The 19,698-nt window shown below is 47.6% G+C and overlaps 1 protein-coding gene across 2 annotated transcripts in view; it reads right to left on the bottom strand.

Moving 5' to 3' along the window:
* pla2g7 (phospholipase A2, group VII (platelet-activating factor acetylhydrolase, plasma)) overlaps positions 1 to 19,698 on the bottom strand; it is a 176,461-nt gene that overhangs the window by 26,985 nt on the left and 129,778 nt on the right. The window contains exon 9 of one of the 2 annotated variants that reach the window (XM_085996800.1): positions 14,967 to 15,137. The exons of the other annotated variant lie outside the window; for it this stretch is intronic. Coding sequence (XP_085852926.1) covers positions 14,967 to 15,137 — 171 coding nt within the window. The remainder of the gene's footprint in view (positions 1 to 14,966; positions 15,138 to 19,698) is intronic. 2 annotated transcript variants of the gene reach the window in all.

Raw genomic sequence — 19,698 nt, 5'->3', positions numbered from 1 at the left:
CGAGGAGTTTAAAATTTTTATACTCCGTACCCTTAACCGACAAGGTCACAACACAGTAGCCGCTAATGTCCGTGGCGTGGGACCTCGATGCCATCGAGATTCGGTTGCGCGTTGGCAGGACAGGGAGGGAGTAGTGGCTCACCATGTCTGGGTGGATGAAGCTCTCCGTGCTTCCGCTGTCGAACAGGCAGGTCGTGGCGTGGCCGTTTACTTTGATGTCCATCATCGACTTGGACAGGTGGTGTGGGCGGGCTTGATCCAGAGTGACGGAGGCTAGTGTGTAGGTAAGCGAGTCGTTGTCGTCTGCGGGCGAGGCGGTCGTCGGGTCCGGAGGCCCGGTGGCAGTCGGGCGTGGTGGGTAAAATGGCATCTCCCACGAGGTAGGACACGAATGTTTGTTTTCCCCAGGAAGTCGACTACGGGAACCACTCTACCAACCTGGCTGACCTCTCCGGGGCCCGTCTTGCTGCGAAAGCACGTGAGGGCCCATAAAACGGACCCCCTGGTCGAGAGGGTGAACCTCCTGCACGCCAACCCCCAGTACGCCTACGTGGCTTACCCAGACGGGCGGGAGGACACTGTCTCCTTACGAGACCTCGCACCCTCGGGCACTCCGGAGACACCACCTTTACCCCCCCCACCACCCCCCCAATTCCAGCCCAGGTAGACGGCATGCCGGAACCCCACAAGCCTTCGCCGACCACGCAGACACCAGCATTAACACCGGATAATGCAGCACCGCCGCTGCGACGATCGGAGAGGCTTACGAGGCCTCCGGACAGACTGACATACCAGAACTGGTAGTACACTTCACCCCGCCGGACTCAAATCTAAACAAGGGGTGAATGTGGTAAACCACTTTTATCGTTCACTATCGTTACACTATAGTTATCACTGTTGTATTGTTCTCACTGTTCTCACTGTTGTATCACCATACGAGGTCGCCTCTTGTTATACCTGGGTTGACCACCTCCGACTCCGCCCATGGCTCCACCTACCTGCCCAGGTATAAAGGTAGTTGACTGGCTGGTATTCCTCCTTGTTGGACCCGATCACCCACGAGGGTGGGCTCTGTTATTTAGTCAATAAAAACCTTTAGTTACGTTCCTAACTCGTCGCTTTTTATTGGACGAATTGATAGGTATATCAGATACATAGGCTGTTGTTGTTTGTTGGTTTTAAGCAACCTGTGATAAATTGGCAGCTTGCATTCAGAACGGCATCCATCTTCTTGGCATGAGTAGACCTTTCCCATGCAGGGCAGGCGTATTCAGCAGTGGAATAGCAAAGAGCAAGTGCACTGGTTCGCAATGTTTTCGGGCTTGCTCCCCATCTTGTGTTAGTCAGCTTATTCAGGATGTTGTTTCGTGCGCTCACTTTTGCCTGTGTCTTCTCGATGTGGTTCTTGAAGGTGAGGCATCGGTCAAGGGTGACTCCTAAGTAGATAGGGTGCTCGCAATACGTCAGTGTTGCTCCACACCAGGTTACTTTCAACTGGCGTTTGGCTTCAGAGTTTGAGTTGGAATGCACAAACTTGCGTCTTTGATGGGTTTGCGCGAAGGTGGTTTTCTTCATAGTAGAGCCACAGTTGAGTCACCTTTTTTGTTTTATTTTTATGTCAAACAGGGATGAACAAATTCTGTAGTTCATCCATGCGGTCTTTGAATGTTTGCCATTGCCTATCCACCGTAAACCCTTTGAGTGACATTCCCCAATCAATCCTACCCAACTCGCGCCTCATACCATCGTAGTTTTCTTTATTTAAATTCAGGACCCTAGTCTCTGAGTCAACTACTTCACTCTCCATCTTAATGAAGAATTCTATCATATTATGATCGCTCTGACTCAAGGGGCCTCGCACAACAAGATTGCTAATGAATCCTCTCATTACATAATACCCAGTCTAAGATGGCCTGATCTCTAGTTGGTTCCTTGACATATTGGTCCAGGAAACCATCCCGTATACACTCCAGGAATTCCTCCTCCACAGTATTGTTACTAATTTGGTTAGACCAATCTATATGTAGATTAAAGTCACCCATGATAACTGCTGTGCCCTTATTGCACGCTTCTCTAATTTCCCTTTTAATGCCATCCCCAACCTCCGCATTACCGTTTGGAGGTCTATATACCACTCCCACTAACGTTTTCTGCCCCATGGTATTTTTCAGTTCTACCCATACAAATTCCACATCATCAGAGCGAATATCCTTCCTTACAATTGTGTTAATCCCCTCTTTAACCAGCAATGCTACCCCACCTCCTTTTCCTTTTTGCCCATCTTTCCTGAATATTGAATACCCCTGGATGTTGAGTTCCCAGCCTTGGCCACCCTGGAGCCATGTTTCCGTAATCCCAATCATATCATATTCGTTTACCTCTATTTGCGCAGCTAATTCATCCACCTTATTACGAATGCTCCTCGCATTAAGACACAAAGCCTTCAGGCTTTTTTTTTTAATGCTCTTAGACCTTTTAGAAATTATTATTTACTGTGGCCATGTTTGATTTAAACCCTTGATTTCTCCCACTGCCACCTTTGTTTTTCTCCTTCCTGTCTTTTGCTTCTATCCTTGTTTCCCTTTCCTCTGTCTCCCTTCTCAGGTTCCCAACCCCCTGCCATTTTAGTTTAAACCCTCCCCCAGAGCACTAGCAAACACTCCCCCTAGGACATCGGTCCCGGTCTTGCCCAGGTGCAAACCGTCCGATTTGTACTGGTCCCAGCTGCCCCAGAACCGGTTCCAATGTCCCAGGAATTTGAATCCCTCCCCCTTGCACCATTCCTCTAGCCACGTATTCATCTGAAATATCCTTCTATTTCTAATCTGACTAGCACGTGGCACTGGTAGCAATCCTGAGATTACTACCTTTGAGGTCCTATTTTTTAAATTTACCTCCTAACTCCCTATATTCAGCTTTTAGGACCTCATCCCGTTTTTTACCTATATCGTTGGTACCTAGATGCACCACGACAACTGGCTGTTCACCCTCCCCTTCCAAAATATTCTGCAGCCGCTCTGAGACATCCTTGACCCTTGCACCTGGGAGGCAGCACACCATCCTGGAGTCTCGTTGGCGACCGCAGAAACACCTATCTATTCCCCTTACAAGAGAATCACCTATTACTATAGGGGAACTTGGAAGTGGTGGTGTTTCCATGTTTGTCCTTCTAGGTGGAAGAGGTCGCGGGTTTGGGAGGTGCTGCCGAAGAAGCCTTGGCGAGTTGCTGCAGTGAATCTTGTAGATGGTACACACTGCAGCCACAGTACGCTGGTGGTGGAGGAAGTGAATGTTTAAGGTGGTGGATGGGGTGCCAATCAAATGGACTGCTTTGTCCTGGATGGTGTCGAGCTTCTTGAGTGCTGTTGCAGCTGCACTCATCCAGGCAAGTGGAGAGCATTCTAGCACCATTCACAACTCCTCAGATAATGAAGCAGTCCATGCCCGCATGCAACAAGACCTGCACAACGTTCAGGCTTGGGCTGATAAGTAGCAGGTAACATTCGTGCCACAGAAGTGCCTGGCAATGACTATCTCCAACAAGTGAGAGTCTAACCACCTCCCCTTGACATTCAACGTCATTACCATCATCGAATCCCCCACCATCAACATCCTGGGAGTCGCTATTGACCAGAAACTTAACTGGACCAGCCACATAAATACTGTGGCAACAAGTGCAGGTCAGAGGCTGGGTATTCTGTGGCCAGTGTCTCACCTCCTGACTCCCCAAAGCCTTTCCACCATCTACAAGGCACAAGTAAAGAGTGTGATAGAATACTCTCCACTTACCTGGATGAGTGCAGCTGCAACAACACTCAAGCTCGACACCATCCAGGACAAAGCAGTTGGTTTGATTGGCACCCCATCCACCACCTTAAACATTCACTTCCTCCACCACCAGCATACCGTGGCTGCAGTGTGTACCATCTACAAGATGCACTGCAGCAACTCGCCAAGGCTTCTTTGGCAGCACCTCCCAAACGCGCGACCTCTTCCACCTAGAATAACAAGCATGGAAACACCACCACCTCCAAGTTCCCCTGCAAGTCACACACCATCCTGACTTAGAAGTATATCGCCGATCCTTCATCATCGCTGGGTCAAAAGTCTGGAACTCCCTACCTAACAGCACTGTGGGAGTACCTTCACCACTCAGACTGCAGCGGTTCAAGAAGGCGGCTCACCACCACCTTCTCAAGAGTAATGAGGGATGGGCAATAAATGCTGGCCTTGCCAGCGACACCCAGATCCCATAACCGAATAAAAAAAATCTTGAAAACGTCGATCAAGTCACCTCTTAACCTTCTAAATTCCAGGGATGCAACCCTAGTTTGTGTAATCTATCCTCGTAATTTAACCCTTGGAGTCCAGGTATCATTCTGATAAATCTACACTGCACTCCCTCCAAGGCCAATATATCCTTCCTAAGGTGTGGTGCCCAGAATTGCTCAGAGTACTCCCTCTAACTAGGGGGCATAGTATCTACAACTAGGGGGCATTGTCTCAGGATAAGGGGTAGGCCATTTAAGACTGAGATGAGGAGCAATTTCTTCACTCAGAGGGTTGTGAATCTTTGGAATTCTCTGCCTCACAGGGCTGTGAATGTTGAGTCTTTGGGCTGGATTTTGTCATTGGGGGTGGGCTGGGGGCGTGTCAGGTGGTTTTCGTGTCAGGATCCCGACTCCGATGTGAAGTGGAACAAAAGTGCAATTTTGCCCTAATTGGGCACTTGATTTCCAGCGTGTGGAAACCTTTGGCCCAATGAGTCTTTTCATACAGAAAGTCGCCTCCGATGATGTCATCGGTGCTGCTGGATTTAAGGCCTGCAAGCAGCCTTGCTTCTTTTTCAGCCTTTAAACTTTATGCCCATTGTTCAGAGTGCTTCCTTCACCAATTATGTCCACCAGTAGGCCAAAGTGTGCTCCAAGATTCGATGAGGCCTCCCTCCAAGCTCTGGTGGAGGGAGCAAAAGCAAATAAGGAGGTGTTCTTCCCTTCCTCAGGGAGGAAAAAGCCTCCCCAGCAGACTAAAGCTGTGTGGTTGCAAGTGGCCCAAGAGGTAAACACAATTTCTATGCAGCAGAACCTGGCTGCAGTGCAGGAAGAGGTTTCATGACCTTCGCACAGGAAAAGTGAGTATGACGTTCCCATCAGCCTCAATCTGATCCCCTTCGCCTCTCATCACCAGCACTCTGCTTTGCCAACCTCTTCCTTCACATCCCACTTGACCCTTAAATCCTTGCACCCTTACCCATTCCCTCTCTAATGGGCAAATTCACTTAACTATTGGACCATGCAGCCCTCACACTCCCCATCACTGTGATGCAATGACAACAACTTACAACACACAGGGAGGGCCCCTTGTCTCCTTCTAAGCATCTATGCTATGGAATCTCTACACTCACTCCTTCATTCCCACTCAAACTCCACTTGTATCCCTCATTGCAGGAAAAGAGAGCGAAAGAAAAAATGAGGGGGAAAGAGCGAGGACAGGAGGAGGGCCACCCTCAGTAGCTCAGCTCACCACTTCGGAGGCGGTGGCCCTGGAGATCGCCAGAGTGGAGGACGATTCGCAAGTGGGGGATGGACAGATAGGTGCATCACAGCAAACTGGTGACAGAATAGTTTAGCATCTCTCATTGACATTGCATGAGTGACTGATGATTCTGATGCTCTAACAGATTGACATGATCATCTGCACAATTCAATGTGCATGCAACCTTTACCTCACATCTCTAACTCTTTACTCCCCCACAGAACCATCGAGAGCACCGACCCCACTGTCCAGGAGGAACAGCCTGAGCCTCCAAACTCCTGAGGAAGCTACAATCTCGGAGGGCGCAGCGTCAGCAGAATTCAGCGCACCCTGCACCAACGCAGACACTCACACCTCGGTGGGACCTTCGCGAGATAGAGTACTGTTGTCACCTGGTGTATCACAGATTACAAGTGAGCATCAGCAGATGGTAGAGACAGGGACAGCAGTGGAGAGTCCTCGTCGGAGGGCACAGGACTCTGCCAGCTCGGCTCAGTTGCATGTCGACCCTGTGCCTCCGGGTCCTTCCAGAAGGAGAGCGGTGCTGGAACTCCAGGAAGAGGTGCAGGAGTCACTGGCAGGTTTTGTCTCCAGGGTCGCTGCGAGTGTGGAGCGAATGGAGGAGTCCATCGCCAACATGAGCAGAGCCTTTGTGGAGGCGTTGGCGCATGAACGCATCACCACGGAAAGGATGGCTACCTCCGTGGGAAGGATGGCTACGGTAGAGGAGAGGATGGCTACAGCCATGGAGGAGCTTAGTCGCCAAGGTATTGAAAACATGGTCATTGTTCAGAATAGACTGACCTCTCTTGAGGAGCGATGGTCAGCTATTGAACATAGATACCAGACCTTCATGGAGGTCCTCTGGAGTAGGACTTCCAGTGCAGAAATGGGTCCTCATGGCCCCCCTGAAGTGCAGCAATGTGCTGTCAAGCCACTTGCTAGCTCTGAAGTGGGGCTGACCCATGAGAGGGATGTTGGTGGCAGAGAACAAGGAAGTGGGGGCTCCTCTCCAAGCACTCACACGACCATGCCACTGCAAAGCCCTCAGTCAGAGCCCCACCAGAGTCCTCACCCAGCGGAGGTGGGTGTCTCAGCCCCTGCACAGCTGCAGGAGCAGCAGACGGTTGTGAGCCCTCACAGGTTCGCAACCCCAGAGGACGGCCGCCAAAGGTGTTGAGACAGGAGCAGCAAGAAAGTGAGCAAGGGGCCTCCACATCTGCTGAAGCCACAGGGGAAGCACCATGTAGGAGCACACGTAAGAGGAAGATAAAGCACAAGTAGTCACAAGGGTAGTCACTTGGGTGTTCTGTTGTATTGATTTTTGACAAGCCATCCTTGAATTATTATGATAAACAGATTTGATGGCCAACTGTTGAAGTTGTGGCCTGTGTCATTTCAGAAATGGGACTTTCACATTGAGGGCTTAGGGCGACTTGCAATTGTCAGTATGGTGGTCAGAGTGATAGGAATCTGCAGGTTCTTGTCCATTGTTGATGCTCTGGTAAGAAGGTGCGAGGCAAAAGTGTTTGATTGTGCAGGCTAAGCAAATTTGTGCAGGCTAAGCAAATTTGGCCAACATGAGTGCATCCCTTGCATCCCAGGCAGCAATGTGGTCATGCTCTGGCGACTTCTGGCCTGTGCATCTTCAGGTGGGTGAGCATCAGCTTGGCGCACCTGTTGTTGCGGCTGGTCTTCATCCGAATATGATGTCCAGGAGGAAAGGAAATAAATGGTTCCCACGCTTCTGGTATATACCTCAGTTGAGAAAGCGCTCAGTCAAGGTGGGGTGCAGGGTTTCCCAGGAGGTCACACTGGAGATGGGCGTCAGGCTCCAAACTTCCACAAGAATGATTAGGCCTGCTAAAAGTTCCCCAGACCTGAGACAACAAAGTTCTGCCACCTGCAAATGAACATTGGTGAAAACTCCTTTTTAATGGTGGAGCTGCAGCAGTTAATAAGCAATCCACTTGTGAGGCCGCCAGGATTAACTGGTGTGTTCCAGAGGAGACGTGCAGGATGGGGGAAATGTGTTAAAATCAGAAAGGCCTCTCTAAATGGGATTATAGAGGCAATTAACTGGTTAAGGGCCTATCCCGCCTCTTGGAGGCGGGATGGAAATAGGGTCTGAAACCACGAATGTGGGAAAATTGCTCAGAGGCGGGATCGGACCCACCCGCCATTTTTTTCGATTTTGACAACTCGCACACCTCCAAACCCGCCTCCTCGGGCCTGGTAAAATCAAGGCTGAGATAGATAGATTTTTGGACTCTAGGGGAATCAAGGGATATGGAGATTGGGCGGGAAAGTGGAGTTGAGGTTGATGATCAGCCATGATCTTACTGAATGGTGGAGCTGGCTCGAAGGACCGTATGGCCTACTCCTGCTCTTATTTCTTATGTTCGTTCTAACCAGGGCTTTGTACAGCTGTAGCATAACTTCTGCCCTCTTGTATTCTAGTGCTCTAGATAAAAAGGCTGGCATTCCATTAATCTAGGCTGACACTCCAGTGTAGTATTGAGGGAATGCTGCACTGTTGGAGGTGCCATCTTTCAGATGAGACATTAAACTGAGGCCCTGTGTACTCTCTCAGGTGGACGTAAAAGATCCCATGGCATTATTCGAAGAGGAGCAGGGGAGTTATCCCCGGTGTCCTGGCCAATATTTATCCCTCAATCAACGTAACAAAAAAAAATTATCTGTTCATTATCATATGTTTGTGGGAGCTTGCTGTGTGCAAATTGGTTGCCACATTCCAACAGTGACTACACTCCAAAAGTACTTGATTGGCTGTAAAGCACTTTGAGATGTCTGGTGATCATGAAAGGCGCTATATAAATGCATGTCTTTCTTTAGCCTTTAAAAAAAATTCTCTGTACCTGTTCATGGCATTTTAATGATCTATGTAAAAGAATCCCCAAGTCTCTTTGGACCTCCACTATTTCTAGCTTTTCACCATTTAGAAAGTACTCTGTTCTATCCTTTTTAGATCCAATGTGGATACCTTCACATTTGCCTACATTGAAGTCTATTTGCCACAGTTTTGTCCATTCATTTAATCTATTAATATCTTTGTAATTTTATGCTTCCATCTACACTGCTGACAATGCCACCTATCTTTGTGTCATCAGCAAACTTGGATATGTGGCTTTCTATCCCATCATCTAAGTCGTTAATAAATATGGTGAATAGTTGAGGCCCCGACAGATTCTTGCAGGACACCACTAGTCACATCCTGCTAATTAGAATACCTGCCCACTATCCCTACACTCTGTCTCCTGCCACTCAGCCAATTTTCTAACCAGTTCAATAATTTACCTTCAATTCCATGAGCTTCAACTTTAGATAACAGTCTCTTATGAGGGACTTTATCAAATGCCTTCTGGAAGTCCATATAAATAACATCCATAGACATTCCCCCATCCACTACTTTAGTCACCTCTTGAAAAAATTCAGTCAGGTTCGTCAGGCATGACCTACCCATTACAAATCCAGGAACGGTTCCTGAATCCAGAGAACTCTGGAAGATTATAGTTTGGGCATCTACAATGTTCTCATCTACTTCCTTTAAAACCCCGGGATGGAAACCATCTGGTCCTGGGGATTTGACACTCCTTAGTGCCATTATTTTCTTCATTACGTGAATTTTGGTGAGTCCCTGACCCTGATCCAGTATTAGTAACCTTGGGATGTCCAGCATGCTATCCTCTTCCTCTACTTCTACTGTAAATACCGACGAAAAGTAATTATTCAACATGTCCGCCATTTCCTTATTTTCATTGACAATTATCACCGTTATCAGTTTAAGGAACCCACATTGCTCCTGACCACCCTCTTTTTCCTAATATAATTGTAAAAAATTGTGTTGACTTTGATATCCCTTGCAAGTTTCTTTTCATACTTTTTGTTTTTTTTAGCTCTATCTGTTCTGTGACCCTTTGCTATTCTTTGTATCTCTCCCGTTCACCACAATCTGCTATTTTTTGCATTTTTGTAGGCTTTTTCTTTTAGTTTTACGCTGTCCCTCACCTCTTTCGTCGTCCATGGCTGTTTTTTTTTGGCAAGCAGAGCTCTTGGCCCTTGGGGTGTAAAGTGGTTCTGGATCACATTAAATGTTAGCACAATTAAAGGTCAATAGGATTAAAAGGGACAGTGGCAGCATGGATACAAAATTGGCAAAAGGACAGAAAGCAGAGAGGAATGGTGAATGGCTGTTTTTCAGACTGGAGGGAAGTATAGAGTGTTGTTCCCCAGAGGCTGGTATTAGGATCACTGCCCTTTTTGATATATATTAATGACCTGGACTTGGGTATACAGGGCATAATTTCAAAGTTTGCAGATGACACAAAACTCGGAAATGTAGTAAACAATGAGAAAGAAAGAAAGACTTGCATTTATATAGTGCCTTTCATGACCACTAGACGTCCCAAAGCACTTTACTGCCAATAAAGTACTTTTTGAAGTGTAGCCACTGTTGTAATGTAGGAATCAGAGCAGCCAATCTCTGCACAGCAAGCTCCCAAAAACAGCAATGTGATAACGACCAGCTAATCTGTTTTAGTGATGTTGAATGAGGGCTAAATATTGGCTAGGACACCGGGAATAACTCCCCTGCTCTTCTTCAGAATAGTGCCATAGGATCTTTTACATCTACCCGAGAGGGCAGACTGTGCCTCAGTTGAACGTCTCATCCAAAAGACGGCACCTCCGACAGTGCAGCATTCTCTTAGTACTGCACTGGAGTGTCAACCTAGACATTTGTGCTCAAGTCTCTAGATCTTCACAGATTTCTACTACTTATAGTTAACAAAACTTGCTTGTGAAAGCCAGAAAGGATATTTAGGCCACAAATTTAATTGACCTTAGAGGGCGGGTCTGTTGTGAAAAATCGGAAAAATTGCCGGCGGGCTACGAACCCGCCGCCATCCCGCCTCCACACAACTTTGGCAAGTGTCGGGTCAGCCGCTCCTGAACTGACCCGACACCAAATGGCGGGAGAGGCAGTTAAACAACTTGTTAACTGGCTGGATAATCCTATTTTAACTGCCTGTTCGGATTTTGCAGGTTTTTCAGCACGCTGCCCACCTTCAGAAAAACACGCCAGCTGAATCGAGCCGGGTTGAGCGAGGACCTGAATTGTGGCAGCTGCTTAAAAGCAGTCCTGCAATCTCTCATTCTTTCACATGCCACAACTTAGTGCTGAGGTTTGGGAGACATTTTTCTTCTACTAATCTTGTGAGTGTTGAGGCTGAAATCCATCTGCATTGTGAGCTCCTTGGAATACCCTCTGGCCCCTTTGAGCGCAAACAACCTCCATTCCTGGACGGAGATATATACCAACGGTATGGGAACCATTTATATCTTCTCATCCTGGTCCTCAGATTCGGATAAAGAGCAGCCGTGGCAGCAGCGCAACCAGGCACAGCAGCACCAACCTTCTCCTCAGCCACCTGATGCTGCACAGGGCAGAGGGCGTCAGTGCAGGCCTGCTCCTCGCCGAAGGAGATACCCCCAACACTGGGTTTACAGGCAGAGGATGAGCTTCCTCAACATGAGTGAGCAGCAGTGCCAAAGGAGGCCGAGACTTTCGCGAGAGGTAGTCGCTGACATCTGCACAATGCTGCACTAACACCTGGAGCCCCGAGGAGTGGGTGGACACCCCTTACCAGTGGCCGTCAAAGTCAGCACTGCCCTCAACTTCTTTGCTTCGGGCTCCTTCCAGGGATCAGCTGCACACATCAGCGGCATCTCCCAGTCGGCCGCACACACATGCATCATGCAGGTTACCGATGGCCTCTTTGAAAAGGCGCACAATTACAACCACTTCTCCACGGATGAAGCAAGTGTAACTGCACATGTGGTTGGCTTTGCAAATATGGCAGGCTTGCCAAGGGTGCAGGGCGTCGTAGACTGCACATATGTGGCTATTAGGACACCCCATCACAACCCAGCAGTTTGTCAACCGCAAGGGATTCCACTCCTTAACGTCCGGCTGGTGTGTAACCACAGGAAGAACATTATGCATGCTTGCGCCAAGTTCCCTGGCAGTTGCCATGACTCCTTCATCCTGCAGCAGTCTACTGTGCCTCAGCTCTTCAATCCGCCAACCCAGCTTTCCGGATGGCTACTTGGCGACAAGGGCTATCCCCTGAAAAAGTTGCTCATGACACCAATGAGGAGGCCATCAAACGAGACTGAGAAGCGCTACAATGTGAGCCACATTTGCACCAGAAGTATCAGAGCAAACCATCGGCTTGCTCAAAATAAGATTCCGATGCCTCGACAGATCTGGTATGCACCAGCCAGGGTGTTCAGAATCATCGTCATCTGCTGTGCCCTGCACAACATCGCACAGCAGCGTGGCTTAGTGTTGCCTGAGGAACAAATGGCTGAGCGCTGAGCATTCTCGGAAGATGAGGAGGGGGAGGACAGGAGGAGGCATGCCTTGCGGGGCCGGATGTGGCATATGCAGCAGCACTCGAGCACATTGCTGGCCGTCACGCAAGGGATGCACATTCCATGCCAGATTCGCATAAGCTTACGCTTCAACCACAAGTGGCTGGCATACGGCTATGAATGTGTGGACGACCTTCTTAACATGCCATACATCATCTCTCCAATAAACGGTGCTTTCCTATCATTCTCAGCACCATCATTACAAATGCAAGTCACCCTGAGCCCTCAATGTGCAACTTCCATTTCCCAGAACACATAGGCCAGAACTTCAACGGTTTGCCATCATAAGAACATAAGATGTAGGAGCAGGAGTAGGTCATTTGGACCCTCGAGCTTGCTCCGCCATTCAATAAGATCATGGCTGATCTGATCTTGGCCTCAACTCCACTTCCCTGCCCGCTCCCCATAACCCTCGACTCCCTTACCTTCCAAAAATCTGTCTATCTCCACCTTAAATATATTCAATGACCCAGCCTCCACAGATCTCTGGGGAAGAGAATTCCAAAGATTCATGACCCTCAGAAGAAATTCCTCCTCATTTCCAATTTAAAAGGGTGCCCCCTTATTCTGAAATGATGCCCCCTAGTTCTAGATTCCCCTACGAGGGGAAACATCTTTTGTTTGATCTCCTCACAAAAGAATGACATTAGAAAATATACAACAGAACAAAACATCCAAGTGACTACCCTTGAGACTATTTGTGTGTTAACTTCCTCTTACACATGCTTCTACATGGTGTTTCCCCTGTGCCTTCGGCAGATGTAGAGGCACCTTGCTCACTTTGATGCTGCGCCTGCTTAGATGCCTTTGGCGGGCATCCTCTGGGTTTGGGAGCCTGGGAGGACTCCTCCACAGTCTGCTCTTCCTGCGGCTTGTGCAGGGGCTGTGACGGCCATCTTAGTTGGGTGAGGACTCCGGGTCTAACTGAGGGCTCCGCAGTGGCGTGAGCGTGCTTGGAGAGGAGCCCACACTTCCTTATTGTCTGCCACCAACATCGCTCTCATGGGTTACCCGCACTTCACTGCTAGCAAGTGGCTGGAGAGCACCTCGTTGCACATCAGTGGGGCCATGAGGACCCATCTCTGTACTGACAATCCTCATAACGGGGACGTCCGTGTACCTCTGATGTCTCTCCTCAATAGATGCCCATCTATCCTCCATAGCAGACCATCTATTTAGAAGAGTCACCATGTTCTCGTGTGTCTGGCGATTATGTCCTCCATGGAGGTTGCCACCCTCTCCATGGCGGCACGTTCATGCGCCATTGCCTCCACAAAGGCAGTGCTCATGTTTGAGATGGACTCCTCCATTCTCTCCACACTCGCAGTTACCCTGGATGCAAACCCTGCCAGTGACTCCTGCACTTGTTACTGGAGTTCCAGCATCGCTCTCTTTCTGGATGGCCCCAGAGGCACAGGGTCCACATGCAGCCGAGCAGAACTGTGAGTGCCCTATGGCCTCCGACGAGGACTTTCACTGCTGTCGCTGTCTCCACCATCTGCTAAAGTTCACTTGTGAGCTGTGATACACCAGGTGACACTACTCTATGTCGTGAAGGCCCCGCCAAGGTGTGCGTTTCTGCGCTGGTGCTGGGTGCGCAGAGTCCTGGTGACGCTGCAGGTTCCTCTGAGGAGTTGTCCGGTTCTTCCTCCTGGACAGTGGGGAGGGGGCTCTCGATGGTCTTGTGGGAGAGTAAAGGCATGAGCAGACACATCCTATTGTGCAGATGATCCAAAGTCAATCTCTATGAACATATGCCATTGCAGTCAATCATGAAATCTAAATGCAAGGGTTAAAAATCTATTCTGTCACCAGCTTCGTCCAATGCGCCTGTCTCTCCGTCCCCCACTTCCAGCTCCTCACCACCTCCCACGGTTTCGTGCGCAGCCTCCTCAGCACTTGTCAACGTCACCAGGGATGGTGGGCCTCCTCCTGTCTTTGCTCTCTCCCTCTTATTGTGGGCTATCTTTTCCTGCAAGGAGGAACAGAAGTGGAGTTTCAGCGAGAGTGATGGAGTGACTGTGAAGAATCTATAACATTGAAGCTTAGAGGGAGACCAAGATGGAGTGAGGTTCCAAGAGGAAGCTGCCTCCCTGTGCGTTGTTAGTTGTTGTCATTGCATAAGTGAGAGCGAGTGTGAGGGATGCATAGTAGGATGGTGGAGTGATTCAGTAGAGAGAGAGAGAGAGAGAGAGAGGGATAGGTAAGGGTGCAAGGGATGTAAGGGTAAGGTGGGATGTGGAGGAGCAGGTTTACAAAGCAGAGTGCTGGTGATGAGAGTAGAAGGGAAGCAGATTGAAGGCAAGTGTGATGTGATGCTCACTTTTGATGATCGCAGATGATCATTAAACTGTTTCCAGCACTGGACCCAGGTGCATGAACATATGGACCTTGCACTTACCTCCTCAGCAATGTACAGCCAGGCTGCCTTTGTTTGCTGAGGAGGCTTCCTCCGGCCATCGGGAGGGAACAGAATCTCCCTGCGCCCCCTTACTCCCGCCACAAGAGCTTGGAGGGAGTCCTCATTAAACTGTGGAGCAGCCTTGGCTCTTGCAGCAGTCATAGTAGCCTGGGCCCAAAGACAAGCAGAAACGAGAAATAAAAAGCTGAGGCTGCAAGGGCCCCTTAAAAACAACTGCAGCAATGATGTCATCAGAGGCAACTAACAAACCCGATCCCACTCATTGGACCGGGCAGTGCGCACAACGGGACTTGAATAGGCCACTTAAATTAAAATCTCAATTCGGGAGTGGCTGAAACTAGAAGTGGGACTGGAACCTGCCCACCAGGCAACCTGACTCCTCTATTAAATTTGTGGCCTTAGTGTTCAAAAGGTTAGACAATTTTGGACTATTACCCATCCAAACATTCCATAAACAATTACAAACCGTGTTCTTGATTTAGCAGATGCTATTAAACTGGATGGTATAATTCACTGATTTGTTTGGTTTACCTTTACTTACACTTTTACTCACATGATTGTAATCATCTTTCGCTGTATTGTGTTTGAATCAAGTTTTTTCATTTTCAGGATATTTGTAACCCACTGGAAGTTTTGAGAGTTGATGAACAATATTGGCTTCTGTACCTTTGCATATACCTCATCCTCCAGTGGGATCATCCATACATCCAATGCCACTCCACATCTATGTGCAAGAATAAAATATAGTGCAACTTAGTTAATGAACTCTGCAGCTAATGTCATACACACATTCAGCAGGCGCTTTCGCAGCCACAGGTAAATTAATAGGTCTCGGTTTGACACTGGGCTTGGCAGCTATGAAGTTATCTTCACAGATTAATTGAAAACATTTTAATATTCTTTTTAAAAATATCAGGGATGGGTGAGAAAAGGCCATTTACCCATTAAAGCTCATCCTCTAGTAAATTAATTCTCTTATCACAGCATCTAATTGTATTTTGAATGTTTTTACCTCGTATCCTGGTAGATTATTCCAGTCATTTATCACCCTTTAAATAAAGAAGTTTTTTTTCCTAATACCCGTTTTATTTATTTTTCATTAACTTCTATTTGTGTCTTTTGGTCCTCCTTCCTTTCTTTACTTTGTACAGGGGCCGTAGTACTAATGTGGATTTAACCTGATCATAATCAAATCTCCCCCACCTCCTTAGCCATCTTTTTACTGAACTGTAAAGTTTTTCCTCAAATGTTTCCTCACATCTTATTCTCTTTACTGTGGAATCAGTCTTGTTGCCCTTTTCGCCACCCTTTATAATGCAAGTATAGCTCAGAAATGGCTGTCAATGTAAAGTTTTATGCCGGTGACAATTGTGCGACTGCAGCCAGTAATATTGGGGCTGCTGTAGAGCACTCGATCACCACCCATTTTCTGACATTGATGAAATTGCTAGATGAAATTGCTAAATGAATTTGCTAATCGGCTCAATTTGTGCATTAGGGGAATTAAGACGGCACATTGGATACTTAAGAGGCAAGCTCTCCATATTACAGCATTGCTCTTTTTATGCATTCAACTTACCCAAATGGAACAGGCATTTACCAGAGAGCTTGCAGTGAGAAACCGGGAGTCTTAATTTAAAGGTAAGCTGCTGCTAATATTTTCTTTCCACGTTTTAAAGTTTTGTGCACTGTGAATTGCATTCATTACTGTACTGTATTTGGCAGAGGAGAACCAGCAAAAGCATGAAGTGGGCTGCCTGCGAGGTCCAATAACGTGTGGCATATCGTCAAGTCCCAACTCTCCATTACATAGCGGGTCTCCTGTACCAGGCACACTGCCTGATGTGGCAGTAGAGATGTGCCTAAAGTGGCTGAGGTTTAGCAAGGAAGCATCGACAGCTGTGCCATATCCTTCAAAAAGACTTTGGTCCCACATGTAACATCTAAATGATACTGCCAGTGGCTGCTAAAGTCAACGTGACCCACAGTTTTTAACATGTCCAGGCTAGTACTAGGGACAGGTGTATCAGTAATTAATGAGTTCACAGATTTGTCAAGAATGGGAGCAATACATTATTTGGTAGGGCCAAAAATGTCATCACTTTCTCCACTGATCAACAGCAGCAAGTTGAAAGGGCAACACAATACTATAGAACTGCTGGATTTCCCACAGTTCAGAAGCTCATTGACTGTCCGTATTGCATTTGGGCTGCTGTGCATAATACTGCACCCTATGTGACCCAAAAGGATTTTTAAAACAATTTCAATATGTACATGTGTTCACCAACCAGCATAGAAATATGCAGGTCAACATTTACTTCCTCAGAAACTCTCACAATGTCTTCCCTTTAAGGCAGTCATCCGTGGTTGAAGAGAAATGAAGAGTGGAAGGATGGCACCAGGGAGACCAGGGGTATTGTATGTAGCCATGGCTCCTGCCACACATGCATGAACCACGGCTCCTGCCACACATGCATGAACCACGGCTCCTGCCACACATGCATGAACCACGGCTCCTGCCACACATGCATGAACCACGGCTCCTGCCACACATGCATGAACCACGGCTCCTGCCACACATGCATGAACCACAGCAGTAGGGTGCAGGTGCAACAAAGCTCATGCTACAAACAGAATCATCAATCATAGCATCTTGAAGCAGCAAGACTTGCAGAACATATTTCCCACTTCAGGCTTTCCAGAATAATCACTGTCTGCTATATGACTTAACCCTGGAAAGAGGCTCGGCCTGCAGATGACGGTCAATGACCAGAATGGCAAAGCCATGAACTGGTAACAGGGTTTAACAGTAGTACCAGAGCCACACCATTTCTTAGAGGCAAACCATGTGACATGAATCAGTCATTCATGAAAGAAAGACTTATGAAATAATACTGAGCGGCCTTCGGGTGGCACTGTCCAGGGAGAGTATAAATACTCGGGCACAGGCCCAGCTTGTGCATGACATTCTTAACAGGAACTAGTGAAGGACACAACTAGACCTCCATGTTGTAAAACAGTTGATTAAAGCTTTGTTTAACGCTGAGACCATGTGCCTAGTAGTTTTCTTACGTCACCATGTATGTCAGTTAACCTTAACCAGACCGTCTTGTCCTACTCTTTCATGCTTAGTTCTTCAAACACCATCCATCTCCATGTTAGGTTTGCCTCCTACTATATCGTAACCAATAATAAATATATATTAAACACAATCTTCAAATCAAGTGCGTGCTATTAATTTACTTTATTATGTAGTGTGAATGATTTGAGTGGGCATGCTGCTACCTTTTAGTGATTGTGTGTTCAGGTGTGTGACAGCTGATCTACCACTCACTCAAGTGATTCCCATGTGGAAAGAGTGTGTTGGCTGGTGGGAGGGTTACATTGACGGTCTTTTGGGATTCTGGTGGCCCTGGATCTCCTTGGGCTGTGCAATGCAAGGGTCCTACATGCAAGTCAGCCACATTTGGGGTGATGATGCTGTCTGATACTTTCAGTTTTTCCCCATTTTGTCCTGTGCTTCGTACACCAGGCACTTCTGTGGGGGGGAGGGTGAAGCATTTTAATAAGTTCTGTGCCTTCGCCCCCACCCTCCTTGAAGTAGGACTTGCAGCTCTAGGCCTGTAAAACTGGCTATCCACACTCCATAACATCTAATTCTACAACAATATTGCTCTCCCAGTGTTATTTCAAGTGTTTAACTTCCTCCTAATTACAGTTCACAGCTGATTAAAATGATTAGTGTTTCTCCTCTTTTGTTGACTGGCCTGGTGTGCAGGAGATAGAACCACATTTTAACCCACAGACTGAAAATACCCAAATTATGCTTAAACCAGCAGGCTTCATTACTCCCAAAAACCTATCTTCACTGTTAACACCTGAACAGCGGATCAATGGCAATTTCTGGTTAGGATATTTTTAAAAATTGTATGGTGACTAAAACTGAACCCAGTTTCTAATTGTGGCCCGATTAGTGCATTGTAATTATTTTACCATAACTTCCCTATATTTGTATTTATCTGATCTGGCTATAGATCTCAGCATATTAGGAAGATGGTTGTGGTGATTGAAGGTCAATCATCACAGCCCCAGGACATCACTGCAAGAGTTCCTCAGGGCAGTGTCCTAGGCCCAACCATCAGCTGCTTCATCAATGACCTTCCCTCCATCATGTCAGAAATTGGGGTGTTCGCTGATGACTGCACAGTGTTCAGTGCTCTTCACAACTCCTCAGAAAATGAAGCAGTCCATGCTCGCATGCAACAAGATCTGGACGACATTCAGGCTTGGGCTGATAAATGGCAGGTAACATTTGCGCCACAGAAGTGCCAGGCAATGACTATCTCCAACAAGCGAGAGTCTAACCACCGCCCCATGACATTCAATGACATTACCATCACCAAATCCCCCACCATCGACATCCTGGGGGGTCACCATTGACCAGAAACTTAACTGGACCAGCCACATAAATACTGTGGCAACAAGAGCAGGTCAGAGACTAGGTATTCTGCAGCGAGTGTCTCGTCTCCTGACTCCCCAAAGCCTTTCTACCATCTATAAGTAAGGAGTGTGATGGAATACTCTCCACTTGCCTGGATGAGTGCAGCTCCAACAACACAAGAAGCTCGGCACCATTCAGGACAAAGCAGCCCACTTGATTGGCACCCCATCTACCACCTTAACCATTCACTCCCTCCACCACCGGCGTACTGTGGCTGCAGTGCGTACCATCTACAAGATGCACTGCAGCAATTCGCCAAGGCTTCTTCGGCAGCATCTCCCAAACCCACGACCTCTTCCACCTAGAAGGACAAGGGCAGCAGGCGCATGGGAACACCACCTTCCTGATTTAGAAGTATATCGCCGATTCTTTATCGTCACTGGGTCAAAGTCCTGGAACTCCCTCCCTAACAGCACTGTGGGAGTACCTTCACCACACGGACTGCAGCGGTTCAAGAAGGCAGCTCACCACCTTCTCAAGGGCAATTGGGGATGGGCAATGAATGCCGGCCTCGTCAGCGACGCCTACATCCCCATAAACGAATAAAAAAAAATTAGCTTTTTTATATATTGGTTCACCCCCATTAACTGGGCATTGAAAGTGGCATGTCTATTATTACTCTCAGGTGCCTTTCCAAGTCCCTATTTATTCAATTTAATTCGCTGTATATTTGTATCAGAGATTTGTTCAGCTAATGCATGACAATTTACATTCAACAGAGTTTAATTTATGTTCTGCTTAACTCCATAACTGACTAAATCTTCCTGCAAATGTTCTGCTGCAT

Source organism: Somniosus microcephalus, chromosome 9 (genome assembly GCF_052327205.1).
Source record: "Somniosus microcephalus isolate GS21.2 chromosome 9, FLI_Smic_1.0, whole genome shotgun sequence".
Classification (NCBI taxonomy): domain Eukaryota; kingdom Metazoa; phylum Chordata; class Chondrichthyes; order Squaliformes; family Somniosidae; genus Somniosus; species Somniosus microcephalus.
This window is presented reverse-complemented; position numbering and strand designations above follow the sequence as displayed.